The 17,106-nt window shown below is 41.9% G+C and overlaps 3 protein-coding genes across 4 annotated transcripts in view; 1 reads left to right on the top strand and 2 right to left on the bottom strand.

Moving 5' to 3' along the window:
* Nucleotides 1-53: 53 nt before the first annotated feature.
* On the top strand, nucleotides 54-1,757 carry med29 (mediator complex subunit 29). Its single transcript, XM_075474407.1, has 4 exons — nucleotides 54-226; nucleotides 383-441; nucleotides 540-624; nucleotides 1,285-1,757. The coding sequence occupies exons 1-4, from the start codon at nucleotides 65-67 to the stop codon at nucleotides 1,510-1,512; spliced, it is 534 nt and encodes a 177-aa protein (XP_075330522.1). The 5' UTR covers nucleotides 54-64; the 3' UTR covers nucleotides 1,513-1,757.
* Nucleotides 1,758-2,560: 803 nt separating this feature from the next.
* On the bottom strand, nucleotides 2,561-10,830 carry mlf1 (myeloid leukemia factor 1). 2 transcript variants are annotated; one of them, XM_075473452.1, is made up of 8 exons: nucleotides 10,650-10,830; nucleotides 9,509-9,671; nucleotides 5,316-5,360; nucleotides 4,260-4,331; nucleotides 4,035-4,163; nucleotides 3,700-3,859; nucleotides 3,477-3,615; nucleotides 2,561-3,297 (listed from the first exon to the last, which is right to left on the bottom strand). In XM_075473452.1, the coding sequence occupies exons 1-8, from the start codon at nucleotides 10,694-10,696 to the stop codon at nucleotides 3,231-3,233; spliced, it is 822 nt and encodes a 273-aa protein (XP_075329567.1). In that variant the 5' UTR covers nucleotides 10,697-10,830; the 3' UTR covers nucleotides 2,561-3,230. The 2 variants fall into 2 exon arrangements, with proteins under 2 accessions (XP_075329567.1, XP_075329568.1); XM_075473453.1 differs by lacking the exon at nucleotides 5,316-5,360 and having other exon boundaries at nucleotides 10,650-10,829.
* Nucleotides 10,831-11,534: 704 nt separating this feature from the next.
* Nucleotides 11,535-17,106, bottom strand: part of rsrc1 (arginine/serine-rich coiled-coil 1) — a 108,389-nt gene continuing 102,817 nt past the window's right edge. The window contains exons 8-10 of the mRNA XM_075474406.1: nucleotides 16,739-16,845; nucleotides 14,112-14,219; nucleotides 11,535-12,149 (exon numbers count right to left, since the gene is read on the bottom strand). Of these exons, the coding sequence (XP_075330521.1) occupies nucleotides 12,057-12,149; nucleotides 14,112-14,219; nucleotides 16,739-16,845 (308 nt within the window). The 3' untranslated portion in view covers nucleotides 11,535-12,056. The remainder of the gene's footprint in view (nucleotides 12,150-14,111; nucleotides 14,220-16,738; nucleotides 16,846-17,106) is intronic.

Genomic DNA, 17,106 nt, shown 5'->3' with positions numbered 1-17,106 from the left:
CGGCTGGAGTTTTACTTAGAAAAATAAGAAACCGGAAGTGCTAATGTCACTATCGTTTGTCAAGATGGCGTCGCAGCTGCAGCAGCCCGGTGGGCCGATGTCTCAGACAGGATTACAGCAGGCTGCTTCATTACAACAACAGCAGCAACAGCTCAGTCAACAGCAAGATTTCGACCCAGTTCACAGATTTAAAATGCTTATTCCACAGCTGAAGGAGAGTTTGCAGGTAGTTATGCCGCACCCAGCTAGCTACAAACTGAAACCGGTGACAATGGCTGAAGTTAGTTTGCTAACAAGGTGTAGTGCAAGCTTTAAACTTGTTTTGTATGTTGGTTTGTTTGTTTTTTAAAATATGCATATATATTTATTTCTTCTCATTCAGAACGTAATGAAGATTGCATCCCTGAATTTGGACCATAATACGTCAATTGATAACGGCATGTAAGTACCATGTTCGGGAGGTTAGCGTCTTTGTTTCCCTTGTAGCTACAGATGCTTGACACTAATGTTGATGTGAATTTCTTCTTTTCTTGGTTTAGTAAAAGCAGCGACACTACAGTGCAGCGCTTCGACAAAAGTTTAGAAGAGTTTTACGCCCTCTGTGATCAGTTGGAGCTGTGTTTGGTAAGACTGAATCATATACGATAACCTCTCATCAACAAAGCCAGCCTTGCTTTCATTGACTGAACTCTCTTCAACACAACTACCCATCGCCTTTTGTAATAACTATTCATTGAAGGCATATATATCCTGTTAATGGTTTGAACTTTACCACCTGAAGGTTTGATATAGATGCATCCACACAATTACAGAATAGTATATTTCTTTATCAAACTGGGTTTCTTTATATAAAACATTAATGTCTAAACTTAGTGAAATGACTTGATTTAACTTGTTAGACGTTAAGTTTCAGTTATTCCAGCTGATAGGTCTGTCTGTAACTCATAATACTGACAAAACATTAACCTGAGTCCATTGCAGAGACGAGCCGATCAAGATAAATGAAAGTAGGCTCATCGGTCCTTTAAAGAAGTGGCCCACAGAACACGCGTTAGGCCTCTTTAAACCATTGATTAAGTAACTAGCCCGTCACTACTTTGAAGAACTGATGTTTTATTCAGTAACTTCCCTGGCCCCCTTGTCTTAAAGTGTTTCTTTCTTGTTTGAATCAAAGCATTTAAACAGTCAGATCTTTGCACGCTGCTCTCTTTAAAACAGACCGTGTGTACTTTATCTACGCCTAAAATGTGCCACACAACCTTCCATTTTCTTCTTTCTACGCAGCGTCTGGCGTACGAATGCCTCTCACAGAGCATCGACAGTGCCAAGCATTCGCCCAACCTGGTCCCAACAGCCACCAAGCCAGACACAGTGCAGACAGAATCCATGTCTTATTCTCAGTACCTCGGCATGATCAAGTCTCAGATCTCATGTGCCAAAGATATCCATAACGCTTTGCTGGAGTGCTCCAAGAAGATTGCAGGAAAGGGACAGCCTCAGGGAATCATGTAGACCTGGACTGACCACTCGATCTCCTGTCTCCATTTCACCATTTGCGGTTTTGTGTTTAGGTTGTCTCATGTTTAACTTCACAAGATCCTGCATAATTTAGATTTCCTGAAGTTATGCTCATGTAAAAATTCTGTGTAAATACTCCTGACGCAAAAAGTCGTGTCCTGCATTGACCAGCAGGTGGCGACATAGTTGCAGGTACTTTTGTATCATATTTGTATTGATATTAAAACCTTTCTACTGATCACAGTGCTTTGCTTTTATTCAAGATGGGCAGGCAGATTTAACAGCTTCTTTATTTGGGATTTATGTATGCATGATTCCCAAAAGCAACGATTAGTTGTGCATGTGGGTTAAAAATAGTGTTCAGCTGTTGGCTTTTATTGTTGTTGGCTTTTATTTTTTAAAAGATTGAGTTTGATATCATTAAAGACTAAAATTTCAAACTTTACAGATACATTTGTGCAGAATTAAGCATCTTAAATAGGACACTTCTTCTATACTGTACATTTTACTTCTTTGATTTGACTCCTTTACAAATCAAGCAGGTGCATGAGAGACGCCCTGCAGTTTCTTCCGTATTTTTATTTATTTTTTGTATGTAGAAACTAAGAGGCGAATGAAGTCCGCTATGCAGGCATGTGAAAGGGGAGCGCGACGGCCCAGCAGCTGTGTAACATCTCCGACCAATCTGAGCGACTGACAAGTGCTTGGATCCAAAAATACTACCCTGGGTCACCACCAGGCATGGGAGCTTCATCACACCACACGCTGTCTATTATTAAGCATATGCAAAGCTACATTATGATTCAGCAGGTGTACATTGAGAGAAAACGTCTATCTTATCACGTGAGACTGATTGAAGAAAGATGACACCGGATTTATTTTTAGATTTTTATTTTCAGACGACAGTCCTTGCTGACTTTTAAAAAGGGTAAAAACACACAAGGATAAAAATTTGAATATCTGAGCGTAATCCTTATGTCGCCTGTCCTGTGCAGCACAGAGTTAATCAGATGAGAAAAAAAACAAAGCAACAATATAAAAAGAGAAGGCTAACAGTGTTTATTTTTTACAAAGATTACAGCACATAATACATACAGCTTGAAAATCAGGTACCGGACATAATTACAAACAGAAATGCAGACGTGCGCGCGCATTTGTGGATCTCACACGTGTTTGCAATTCAGTGTTATACGAAATAAAGACACGGCAGGAGAAACAGACAAAGTTGATCTTTAGTGTGTTGAAGGTGTAATGGTTCATTTTACATCCATAAAATGAATAATGACCTCTCATCCAGTCCAACTTGAACCAGGTTATACTGCTTTCTGCATAAGAGAAAAAAGATCATTTACATTGTCAACTAGTTTTCCTTGCCAACAGCATCACATTAATGCCACTTAGGTATAAATATACTCATTTTCTATTGCTCCATTGTCCCGTCATTCTTTTGCTTATGTTTAACGTCAATGAAGTACGGACAGATTCAAAGTACCATGTGTTGAGCAGGCATTTGTTGAGAGTTTCATTTTGCTCTTATTCAAACCGTACATTGTGTCAGAGAAAATGTGCACCGTTGGCCAAAATCTGTGGTATTATTCTATTAGAAAGTCTAGGCCACTTTCACTGTTGTGTGTGTATGCGTGTGGGAAGCACCACAGTGAGCTGGAGGATTCCTGAAAGACTTTAATTATCATACAAAAAAAATGAGGTTTCTACTGCTTTGTCTTTCCCGAGCCTTTGGTTTTGTCTTTATCTCCAGCCATCCTCTTGTGTTGGTCACTGTGAGAAACGTAAAACACAGACAGATTTAAAACGACCACACAACTGTTCACACGCTGACCAACTTTGGTAACATATAACTGTGTCTTTCGTTGCGCACGTGTTGCTACCCATTTGTTTGTCATTCAATCCCGATGCGCGCATGCTGCTTCAGCGTCACATGCGGCTTGAATACTGACCTGTGGGCGTGCTCAGGAGCGGTGATGGCTGCCCTGTGAGCAGCGCGGGGCTGTGGTTCCCTGAGGCGGGACATGGGGCCTGATGGCTGAAACTTGGACACCTCCTGCTGCCACTCATCATCAAAAGACAGTGCTTCAGCTGTGGGTGGAGGGTCGAGATCATGTTAGGCGGAACGACAGTGCCGCAGTTCAATTTAACTGGAAATGGAAAGCTTTAACATACATTCATCCATATTCTGAAAGTCCTGGTTGAACTCCTTCTCTCCTGTTTTCTTGTTGTATTTCTTCTCAACAACATGTCCCCTGTCCTGGATGTGATGTCCAATTTTCATCTTCTCCAGACCACTCGCAGAGTCTTTCAATGCATGGCGGGTCTCCTTGATCTGTGAGAGACAACATGATTTAGTTTATGAGACACAACTGCTCAGCAGAAAGGTGTATTAATTCTACAAAAAATAGATACAACAATATATAGTTATGTTAAGAAGCGATCTCACAACACTGAATTGTGTTCAACACACTGACACCATATGGTAACGCATGCGTTGGGTTACTTACCCCTCCAGGCCCACGCATTGTCGACGAAGATGCCTGGAAGACCTTTGGAGGCTCATTTCCAACTTTTGAATATGTCATAACCGACGAGGAGCTGAATGACTGGGTGTTTGAATCTGTGGACATGTTCTCCTGAAACACACACACACGTGCAACACTGTTCAGAGACCATATTTCACATAGCACAACAGTCTATGTCAGAGGGAGAATCAAGGCGAGCAAACTCACAAAGTTCCGGTGCATCTCCCCCATCCTGTTTCGCACGTTGTCGAACATGCTAAACGGGTTCAGCATCATGTCCTTCGCAAAAACCAAGAGAAAAATAACAGTCAAAACCACAAGAGTTGAAAGGCTGAGCTTATGTGCCATCAGGTTACTTGCCACTATCGGCTCATAAACACTTCCACCGTGTGTATAAACATGCTCGCACAGAGTGAAGTGCGCCAAATGGGTCTTATAGGTGAGTCATCGAGGAAAATGTCACGTTTTATAACTTCGCCACATGTGACCTGGTGATATTTATGAGAAAACAAGTGCGGCATGTGTTTCCTGTCTTTAGGTCTTTTCCTGCACAGAGAATTAAGAGGGGGGAAAACGGCCTTCAGTTTGGTAAAAAAAAAAAAACACTTGAGCAATGCCGTAATTAATATTTCTTGTTTGTGAAGCAATGTGCTAAACACGTCCACTTTACTGAGGAAATGACAAAGACCGGTTTCACTTTTGTAGGTTCACATTTAACAGATAAAGTGATTTGTGAAATACGTTGTATAACATGAAATAAAGTCAATTTTCATGCCAATGCAGAACACCTCACTGAGCACAGCTGTTACGCACAAACTCCTGTGAGTTAATATTACATTTGAGTTCCTATTCTTACATTCATTTGAAGAAAAAAAATGTACAGCGGAGGTACATCCTTTGCCTCATTTCGAGCCAGATAAACCCCGTGCAACACGGGAGTCAGTCATGCGTTTTAATGCTTTAACACGCATGCCAAATGATCGTTTCAAAAAGTGAACAAGGGCGATGATGTCACAAACATACATGTGAGATTTTTGCAAACATCAGAGAGAAACTCATTATTATGTTATTTCACAAACTGATCACAGTGTTTCCACAGGAATCATTTTAAGACCCACCACCACCACCAGGCGCTAGTGGCTGCATTTAAAATGTTTCCAAAAATCTTAAACGTGTTTAGCCTCCGATCGAATGCTGCTGTATACAGTGTATTATTAGTTCCTTTCAATAGAGTGTTACAGAACAGCAGAAGACTCCACTGACCGTGCTGCCAGTACCGCCAAAGGGCAACAATGACCGGCTCATTTCCTGAGGAAGTGAACAACATCAGTTTAGCAACATAGCACAGTGTTGCATTTGAATATCTGTGGAAATGACACACACTCATATTTTGAAGGCTTTATGCGAGACCACCACGAAACCCAGAAGGTTAAAGGAAACGCCATCGGTGTGACACGACAAGGCGACCTGTTACAGCAAAGACTGAACGAGCTTGAACAAACTCCCTAACAGGCAGTGAGACGTCAGTATCACTGATCAAGAATGACACTGATATTTCTACACACAAATCCTGACGACTTTCGGAGTGTTTGTTGAGGTTGTTGCCAGTAGGCTGCAAGGCTGTCTTTCATCGGTCACTAAGCCCTTGACACAGCTCCACACGGCTCTCCACAGCTCTACACATGGCCTTCAGCGCAGTCGTTCAAGGCCACGAACCTTCTGGAGTTGCAAGCACCAAGGAGTGAGGAGTGAGTGTGGAGCGAGCAGCCCGCAGTCAGACTCTATATTCCCTGGTCCAAGACCACAGGTGTTTGTGACCCCGTGGCCCGGATAAGCATCTCAACTGCCATCACTATGTGTGCAAGCACATTTTCTGAGGGTGTGATGTGCAGGGTTATTGTGTGTAATCAGTAGGGTGTTGAATGACTTGTGTTCCATGTGTAATTGGGCCGCAATGCCAGAGATTAGTGTGGGTTTAACACTGAAACCGAGCTTCATTCTGGGAAGGCTACAGTGGGTAAGGTGGACCAGCCAGGACAAGGATCCAAGGGGGGGGTCGAAGAGTCCAAGGCTGCTCTCTCAGCTCTTTTCAAAGGTCAAGCTGATGTGAAACGCTCCTGCCCTGCCAACTTTATCCCACAGTGGCTTCTATGAACTAATAAATGTCAGTTGCATATCTGCACCCATTATATTTAGACTACGCTTGAGCAGAGGAGAGAGTGAGGGTTCAAAATAAAAAGGGCCGATCTGCTGGTCTAAACATCACTCATTTATTCTAGGCTGTCTGGACTACTGGAAATGGCCTCGCTCTTTTCTGTCCCTGTCCGATATTAAAACAGAGGGCTTGTGCACGCAAAGAGCAAGGCTGTTCCCACACACGTCTCAAAAGTTGGGACAGTCCCATGTTTACCCCCGTGTTGAATCCCCGCTTTTGTTTTTACCAACGGTTCATAAATATCGAGGGACTGAGTGGACAAGTGGCTGGAGAAAAATGATGCTCCAGTCATTTCCAATTTAGGATTCTAGCTGCTCAACAGTCCGGGGTCTTCTTTGTTGTATTCTGTTGTGTCACAATACACCAAATGTTTCAATTTGGCAGTCCAGCACATGCACTCTTCTTCTAAGCCATGTTGATGCACTAGATGCAGTGTGTAGTTTAGTATTATCTTACTGAAATATGCAAGGCCCTCAGTGATAGAAGTCATCTTGACAGAAACATATGCTGCTCTGAAACGTGTATATACCTTTCAGCATTGAGGTGCTATTCCAGATAAGCAAGTTGCCAGTTTCATAGGCACTAATCCTTCTCCAGAGATTTTTTTTTGAGGACCGTTTGTCTGTCCATCTGCAGGGGCACAGAGTGCTGCACACAGATACCTCCGTGGAAGGTATAAAATGGCCATTAGCCCAGAGGATGCGGCATGCGTAATTTCCATAAAGAATTTCGAGTATCGATTAGACTGACCACAAACAGCAAAATGTTTCACTTTCAACCTTAGATATGTCTTTGTGCTTTGGGATTTTTACTGAAATTTTCCACAGCATCCAAAGCTTTATGGGGTTGGTGTCGTACAAATAAAAACAAAAACCCAAATCATTCAGATATTGATCCAGATTCTCTTGATCTTTTGATGACATTTTGAACAACACTTGATGAAATCTTCAAATTCCTTTCAAATGTACACCCACATATGCTATTCCAAATGTTCTATTTGGACACACGGCCTTTAATAGAAGAGGGAACTCCTCCCCATTACTTATATCTGAAAGATTCAGCCTTTTTTTTTTTGCATTCTGTTTTGATTTACATTTTACATAGTGCTGCCACTTGTTTGGAAACCGGATTGTGCTATTATTCAACAGCACTTTAGAAAACAAGTGCCCAAATGAATGAGAGCTATGAAAGGTAACACAACCCCGGCAGTGGCTATTGGCAAGAGGCAGAGAAATGTGAGTACTCAGCAGCCATTGAAGGTAGACAGGCATTATTTTTCCCACAGGGAATCTCATACTTTGTAAGCTAATACAAGGAGTACAACCTTAAAGCATTATGTGGCCAGTGAGTGTGTGCACATTACTGTGCGTGTGTGCATACCAGTGCATCAGTGAGCTAAGCTGCCGCAGTGTGTTATTGTGCCCGTGAACATGTTTTAATGCACTGCGTGTGTTATCAATGTATTTCTGTGTGCACATTTGTGGCTGTGATATTGGAGAACAGCTTGAGAGCGAGCTGTCTGTCATCAAGCTGCTAATGCAGCAGCGATGCCAAGTTCTGCGAAACAGATGGACGAAAAGATCAACAACGAGAAAAACAGAGTGCCCATGACATCTGAACATACAGTACATGCCACTACAAAGCCAACAGCTCGGTACCAAGGCTTCAGCTTCCTGACCACTGTTGCAACTTCTCTTTATCTTCTGATAACTGTGCGTGTGTGACGTCAGTGTTTTGTGATCCTTACAGAAAAAAAAAAGTCTTGATTCGGTGTATCTTACCATGTGGTTGGCATTCCATTTATTGTTTATGACTGTTAACAACAGACCAGGGTGGTGGTCCCTATTTTACAAGGCGGGCCCGGAGGGTGTGCTCCTACTATAGGGGGATCACAGCACTTAGCCTCCCTGGGAAAGTTTAAAGGGTGTTGGAAAGAAGGCTCAGATTTAGGAGGAGCTGTGTGGTTTTCGTTCCGTACCCAAATCTTTACTTTATCGGAGCTACTGAGGGGGGAGTTTGACCATTCAGTCCAAACAGGTTTTGTGGACTTAAAGAAGGCTTATGTCCGTGTCCCTCAAGGGATTCTGTGGTGTGGTATAACGGTGTGCCGGGGTCACTGCTGTGGACTAAGAGCATGAGCTTTTTGATCTTTCAAACTGCAAAGATCTCCCATGTGTTTTTCCAAACTCTTTCGTTAAACAATATATAGCTAGTAAATGATGGGCTAGCCAGATAAAGTTTGGAAAAAAAAAACAAACAAAAAAAAAAAACACTCTTTGGCAGCGTAGTTCCATTTCACCCACAGTCACTGAGGTCATTAGTCAAGTACTCTGAGCCCCTCCTCAGCTCACGCCATCATGCCACTAAAGAGACTGCGAGCGATCGAGGCCATGCTTCTGATGTAAGTCATTATCAAGGATAAATATACTGGCTCTCATGAGAGGCATGGATTAAAGCAGGTGACTGCGGCTAAGTTTGACTTAGCAGGGATAACTTGGCAGTGGAGAGGAGAGATTTGGAAAAGATTCACAGATGTTGTATAGCAGCAGATCAAACATATGCGCCTGCCAATATGTCCGTCTTTTCATGACGAGCAAACAAAAAATGATTAACTCAAAACGATCCAGAGCAAACTGGTCAACGAGTTCTCTCCAACCATCATACCATCACATATTGCAATGCCATGACATGACATCAAAGGCTGGTAAGATTAATGCCAAAAAGATTTGTTATTATACAGCTCACCTCAGCAAAGCAGAGAAAAATATTCTGGGGGTTCTATTGCTGAGCGTCAAAGAGGTTTCTGTGTGTATTTGCAAGAAAGTAGTGTGTCAGTGGAACAATGCACTATAAATAGGTCTCCTCGGGGCTAGATATAACTGTCCAGAGAGGCCAAGGGGGTTGCCCTTCCACAAAACCAGAGACTCACATGTCCTGATACTGCTGCAAGTGGTGTTCCAGTTATAATGTCGGTGGCCATCTTCCAGTATAACCTTAGTAAGCGATGGGCTAGCCCCCTTGAGGTTAAGAGAACATGAGGGTCATGGGCCCTCAAGGCACGAATTAAGCAGGTTTTTGTTTTTATCTCTCTTACAGACCTAAATGACACCTGAACGTGTCTGTAGACACCTGTGGATACTATATTTCACAAAGAAAGGCTCAGTTGCCCTCAGATGAATTCACAAGTTTCCACGAAACTCAAAACTGTAATCTAAGTGCTTTTGAAAATGCCTGCTCTCACCCTGTGGTCATCTCTCAGCGCAACGGATGAACTAGAAGGCTCTGCCACATCACGTCCACGACGTCTCCCGTCTGTTATACTGGGCATTAAAGGGGCACCAAACGGCTCAGAGAAGCTGCGCATCATGTGCCGCATATGCTCCCTGTGAGCACGAAATGGATCCCTGTTGGAGAGGAAGAGGAACAAAACAGTGCATCTCAACATTCAGGGAGATGTAAGAAAGAAGCAGGAAAGTATGAGCGCTGTGGTTATTTTTGAAAAATGACTCCAAACTCCTACATCAGCTCATTAGAGATAAATTCTTCAATGCATACACCACACTGAAATAAGAAGCACCCCAAAAATAATTTCAGCCACCCTTAACACTTGACTAGAATTTGGGTCAAGTGTAGCCGCACTAAGTCTGTGGCATCCACTCATGGAACATGCGGCTCTGACTGCGGCTGTGTTAGCGTGGACAACTCAGAAGAGATCGATCATTTCCACTTTATTGTATTGAAAGTTCGGTGATAAAAGATTTAGCTTTTTATTTACTTCATACAGGGTCACACAAAACGGTGTCAAATCTTAAGTGCAAACTGGCGCTTCACTTTACGAGTAAACAGCCTCAAAATGATGAAGCTTGCTTTAAACGAGACAATAGCTTATAAAAACACATCAGTCTTTGCAGGGGTTTTTCCATCTTACAGAAGCTGTTGCTAGGTAACCGTTCAAATTCAACAAGTCACGTCGCTTTAATTGAATAGGTTACACACGTGTCCAAATAACCTGTGCAAGATGAGTCAGTTAAATTAGACCAAATCTGTAGCTGCCTCTTTTACGATAAAAACAACAATTAGAAGTTCAACTGAACAATCTTGAACTTTTTGTATATACTGCACGCTAGTTTGCGTTAGTTTGTGAATAACGGCGTTTTCTCTAGGTTACACTGCGCATACAGTACTTGGGAATAGTTTGTAAGCTTTCTATGCAAGTTCCACTTGACCGAGATGTTACGTTGATGTTGTTTGTCCCCGTGACAAGTTCTGAGCTCAGTTAATTGGTGCATTATCAGCCTGTCTACTTAAATCCATACTAGAACATTCCTGCAGGAGTAGTTATATTTATTAAACAGATTTAATAAACCGATTTAGCTACTCACGAGAAGAACGGATCATCGTCAAACTCCCTGGTCATACTGTTAAACATTTCCACGGACTTGTACGCTGTGAGCTGCAAGTAAGTTGACGATTTTAAATAAATAGTCCCGCCTGCGCCACAGTACTCTTCACTACTCAGCTCAACGGAGGTGGCACTGTGTGATTTAGAACTAAACTAAACTAAACGGCCACGTGACGAGAATCGGGCTCCCGCATTGGCTGCTTTTACGGCGCTTTTGAACGGGGCTCCATCCACGCGCGGCGTGTTGTGGGTGGCTGCTATGGCAACGAGAGTCGCGCAATTTCTTTGCAAAACTAAAAATGTCCTTATCTAAGCTCGCGCTCGTTACCGCAATACTTTGCCCCTGCCTATCTGGATTGTTCACGAAGGGTCAGAGTCGGAGCAAAGTAAAAACGTGAAAAACTATCCAAAGTTGTTAAATCGTGGAAGAAATTCAATAAGGTGCCGGGAGACGGATTAAATTATGTGTCTGTTTGGTTGCCAAAGCAGTTCTTGCTTTGGTAACTGCAGAGTGCAAATACATTTTGGGCAGCCACTTGACACGTACAAGGAGGACATAGATATTTCACTCACTCCAAGCTAGTACTCACGCAGCCAAGCTTTATGTGTTTGCTTAAGCCAATCATTTGTACCTTCTTAATTATCATTACTTTACAACACTCACTATTTGGAGAGCAAGAGTGACACACAGTGTCCCAGACTTAGTATAGATTTACCATCTGGCAGTTAGTTCCATAAATAGGCATGTGTTGACTCACTGCAATGAATCCATCTGTACCTCTACAGAAACACAACACTGGGTAAACATAAACAGAAATCTCTTAGTAGTGTGTATGCCTAATAAGAGAGAAAAGTTAGCAGAAGGTGAGAAAATCAATTTTTTAATGTCAATCCCAATGCAGACCAGAGGGAAGGCGCTCCGGACCACATCTTAACTTTAGACACGGTCTTTTGTTAAAGACAGAGATGCTGTTTCCATTTTTTTTTTTTTTTTTTAGCCCTCAGGTTCATCACCACAATTCATCCCCAACAGCACAGTTTAAATTTTTTTTTTTTAACTGCTATCTTTATTCACCGATTTGACTACAACAGACAGAACTGATCAAATATTACATCTTTAGAAATCCGACATCTGTGATTCAGACTTTCTTTTATTAGAAACTAATGAAGCCAAATACAGAAAAGCAGATTACTCATTCATTTTAATACAAATAGTTTCTCTCACAGCTTTGTGAGAAAAGTTAGCAGAAAAACCCCTAAATGCCGTTGCATTCTAAAACAAGACAAAATGTCACAGAGATTGTGACAAGACAAAAGTGAAGATCTGGAAGTGGGGAAGATCTCGACTGAAACTGTCCGGGGGAACGGAAAAATCTTCTGGTGGTCTTCACGTCACTGGACTTCCCATCAGCCTCTCCTGTCGCAGCGAGATCAGTCTGTTCAGCCACAGCTCCTCAGCCTTCTCCTTGGCCATGAACAACTGCAGGACAGCGTGGTGAGGAGATGTTAGCAGGTAGAAAGACCAAGGCACGCATCAGGATAGAGACCGCAGGACTAAAAAACCCCGTCGTTAAGCTGTCCTTATGACAGCGTTTCAGCAGTGGTATCATTTTATTTCAATGCACTGGGACAGATAAAAACACAACTTTGAATATATACCACCACAAAAACTAAAAACTTTAGTCTTGTCAAGAAAACGCGAAACAACCAAAAATAATTTTTTTTTGGTTTCAAAACAACTTACCCAGCAATTTTTAACTAATTTTTAAACATTTAACTACTCGGAGGCCAGCTCTTCAGATATTTGTGATCTTCGTGTTTTATGTCATGTCTAATAGGGCAGACATGTCTAAAAATCCATTTGTCTAAATAAAGGGATTTACATTTGATAAAAGCATGCATAGGATGCAGCGATGTATAAACCTGATGATAACACTGCATTCTATGAAAAAAGTAACTCGATCGACATTGATTCAATTTGTTTCCACCTTTAATTTACTTTGGGCATTAAAAACACACACCTGCCCTGACACTCTGAGCTGTCACCATCTTCTGGTCACTGTAAGTATTAACTGCAGTGTGACAAATGCTAAGTCCCACCTGCCAAACTTCTCACACACTGACAGAAATAAATGAGCTACGATTCCTTGTAAGTTCACAAAACAGAGTTGTCACGACTGCCCACTGACACCCATGGGACTTTAGTCTAGTTCCTAACCCAGTGATGATGCTATAATACCATAATGAAGGGTGCAATCTCACGTCTTATTGGTTCTGTCTCACCAGTTCCAAATGCAAAATGAGAAATTTCAATATATAACTCGACTAATCCTGTGAGCCCTGCAGCGAGAAAAAAAGCCCACACATGTGACTTATATTCAATGCAGTACATCACCAGCAGTGATGATATTGATTGTTAAGAGGGCTATAAAACTGCTGCTGCGAGTGTCTGATGAATGAAGGCATCTGTTTATTAGTAAGTAACATAAAGACCGAGAAGGAAGGCACCGAGACAGGGAGGAAAAATGGAAAATTACTTCTATATTCACTGTGCGCGTCTGTGCGAGGATGAGAGATAATGTTGACATGCTGGCCGTGTATACATACTGTACATCTATGTGAAGATATGTGTTTATTATTATGTAGATGGTAGAACAACCCCGAGCACGTCAATCCTTCACTCCCAACCCGCGCTGCTTACAGCTGCACTGCGTGTTATCTGTGTGTTAGATTCAACACCAGGGAGTTCTTGTCTGTCGGCCCTGCGCTGGTGTCATGGTTCTAACGAGGCTGTGTGTGTGTGGGATGACAGTATCTGAGCCGGGCTAATGGGACTCATCTGTTCTAATTGGAAGTGGAGCTGGAGCTGAAGCTGGGGCCGGGGCCCGCCTGGGGCATATTGCTACCATATATCAGCCTGTCTGAGGGGTGTATATGTGTGTGTGTGTGTGTGTGTGTGTGTCGAGCTGGGGGGCACAGTGCGTGCATGTGACGGGGTTATCTGCATACATCAGGGCATAACTTAGTTTCCCCAGTGGAGATAGATGACTGGGAAGCCCCGGGGAGCGTTATTGAAGTTTAAAGTTTTCCTTCTCGTTTTTCATCGTTGGTGTGCAGCCAGGAGGAGGTGATGTTAGGAGGCCGTAAACTGCTATACTGCCGCGTCTCGCATATGATGCACTGTAGCAGGATATGCAGTAATGGTGTAAAAAGTGATGGTTTCCAGTAGCATTTTTAAAAGAAAAAGTTTACTAAGTAATTCGTCCATAAATTCAACCACTCCCCTCATAAAACAAGAAGTGGTACGGATTTAGTTCTGCCTGCAGACTACAAACTCTCAATGGTTTTAAGGTTGTTAAAAACAGAAATAAAAAAAAGAGTCAGTTATATATAGTCAGGTTACAGTTTGGGGGAGATTTTGAAGCACATAGTGAGAACTTACACTGGGATGAGCGAGCGTGTCAATGTCACTGTAGACTATGGATGTGGGAAGAGAGATGTCATAGGAAGATATCTCCTCTGACTCCTGCTTCACCTCTGCCGGTTCAGTCTGTGCTCACACAAATACAAGAACATAAAAACACTTTCAAATAAAAATGAGTGCTTTTAAAGCCCGAATGTGCTTGAGTGCACCGATAAAGATAGGGACACATCGAATACAATTAAATGGGACTGTCATCCCAAATCATATTTACTGTATTCCAGTGTTTCAAAACTATCATCGACTGTGCACAGAAATATTTTAGAACATGTGGTTTTCCTACACTGGAAAAGTGACTAAAATATATGTCAAAAAAATATCCAGCTAATATGTACAATTATTTCACAATGCACAAGGAAATGGAAGCACAACTCCTGAATGAAAAATATGTGAATTTACTGCAAAAAAGCTCCAGAAAAATCAGTGAATGTCCCATTAATTGCATCATACCTAGTTGGTATATTGTGCCCCTAATACAATTCTGTACATCAACTGCAAAAACTGAAAGAATTAAAAGATCTAAACATTTTACATGCACTATGCAATCCTCCAATCATTTCTAACTGTGAAATACTTTGTCCAGCAGATGGCAGAGAAGGACCGACAGTAAACCTTAGAAAATCAGAGCACTGATTAGCATCAGTCTGCATCCTGAATAGAAATGTTATATCTCACTCGATTAATCTATCTGTGGATGTAATAAGGCAGTAAGATATATCATATCTATAAAAATATATATTTCCCCCTAATTTCAGTTACCTTTTACTTATTCATTTTTCATGTGAGCACATAAGTATATTAAGTCCTTTTTTTAAGGTTAAACCTGTAAACATTAAATGTATTCAAACACAAATTTGTGACAGCTTGTGCTTTCTGTGTTGAGCAGCGATATTTTGCTCCAAATATATCCAAAGGATTTTATTTCCCAGACTATATATAAGGACGAAGGCTCAATGTCCACATCATGATGCCATCTGTGGAGTACAAATATGAAAAATGTGACGTGTAGAACGACTCTTTCTACATTCCCGGGAGCCTCACTTTTAGTTGCAATAAGCCTCGAGTAAAGAATGGAAGGACTGTTTTAATTATTGTTTTTGATAAAGAAGAAACATCAAAATGAGCATTTTGCCAAGTCCATTCATGTTTCAAACACGGCTAACACAAGCCCTAGAGCAAATGTTTACCCAGTTGGAGAAAATCTTTTAAAAATCTAATTTGGCAGGATACAAAAAAGGGTGCAGGATATGACACACACTGACTAATAAGGATGGTGATGTGCCAAAAATCAGGCAGTAAAAACGAGTCATTACATTCCTGTGGAACGATATGCTGAATATACATTTTTAGTGACTGTCGCTTGCTTGAAAGGATGAAATGGGATTAGTTGTTTTTTTTCTTGGTAGATGTAGCGTTTTCACCGGTCTCTCGTTAACATGAGAAAGCAACTTACTAAAAGTCTCAACTTTTGGGTGAATACAAATAAAAAGATTTGAAAAAAAAAAAAAAAAAAATCATACTAAAACAAAATAGACTTTCCAATAATTCCTTTTTGAAATATGAATCAGTTGTCGACAAACACAAGGGGCTTTTTTTTGGCACCGTTGTGTTTAAAATGATTAAAATAGATGTGTCATGTGTGTTTAAAACCCACCGAATATAAGTAACAATTGTGCTTTTGATTGCTGCCAAATGCTGTCCTACTGCTTGTAGACCGTAAATATTTTTCAGCTGACAATGAACGCTATCTCAGGAGTAATATCTGGCTAATGCTGGAGTGAAACCGGAAAGATGGACCGAAAACCAAAGGAGGGGCTGTTAAAAAAAATAAAAAATAAAAAACTGAATTTCCACTTCTTCAGAATAGTTTGTTGTACTCTGTAAAAGGCAAACGCAGCAAACCCACACCCGCTTTCAGCCGAATTTAGAGAAAATACCTGTGGAGTGGATTTGATGTGTATTTTTTTGTAAACTTTCTGTACACATCAGCAGCAGCTTCACAGAGCAGGCCACGGTGTGAACCTACCGGCTTACTTATTCTGGTAAAATTTTGCAGCTCGATATTTGAAAGACACATTCCACCTTATAATCCGTGCAGTGCGTCCCGGCCGGAGCGGACCGACTCGGTGCAGAGTAAACTGCAGCCACGTGGGGTCTTGACCTTTTGTCAGACTCACCGCCGTATGTCCCAAAGGTCTGTGTAGGCGTGCTGTCACATGTTGTCGCTCATCTTTTGAAAACAGCCATGAGCCCCAACAAATCTAATTCCTGGTCCATCAGAGACGGGAACATTTCAATAATGACTTCTGTGTTTTGTCTGCATCTGCACAACCAGAGGGGGGAGAACGAGGGTGGCTGCTGCCTGCTGTGGCTTTTGTGTGGGTGCTGCTGCTTTGGAGGCGGTGAACAGTGGAGCGTCTGATGAAACAGTCTCAGGTCGGAACAAACGGCGCTGAATGGGAATGTTTGATTTGGTCTGGGCTGTCTCTGGACAGACGGCACAGCATCGCAGAGAGGGAAATTCAATAAAAGACGGAGTGAAAAGCTAGAGAGTGAGGGGCTGGGAGAGAAAGAGAGGCAGAACGCACCTTTATGTCATCCCGGGATGATTTGAAAGCCTGAGGAACAAAGGAATCACTCTCGATGGCCTCAATGTCCTTTATCCTTCGCACTTGCTCCTCCAGAGAAGTTCCCTCTGAAACATACGTTACATAGAGGGAAGCCATGAACAAAGGCACACACACACATATCTACAAACAGCCACATATGTCCCCAGTTACACTGAGTGTCAGCCATCCCTTGTCATGCTCTGAAAGGCACGTGAATTCATCTGGAGTGGGTTCTCTCCCTCTTGTATAATGCCATTTGACATATACAATATATGATATCTGATATTCTCCTATTTTAATCTTGGCCCCCATGAAAAAGTACTCATGCTTAGCCAAGGACACGGAGT

The sequence above is a fragment of the Odontesthes bonariensis genome, chromosome 9 (assembly GCF_027942865.1).
Source record: "Odontesthes bonariensis isolate fOdoBon6 chromosome 9, fOdoBon6.hap1, whole genome shotgun sequence".
Classification (NCBI taxonomy): Eukaryota; Metazoa; Chordata; class Actinopteri; order Atheriniformes; family Atherinopsidae; genus Odontesthes; species Odontesthes bonariensis.
This window is presented reverse-complemented; position numbering and strand designations above follow the sequence as displayed.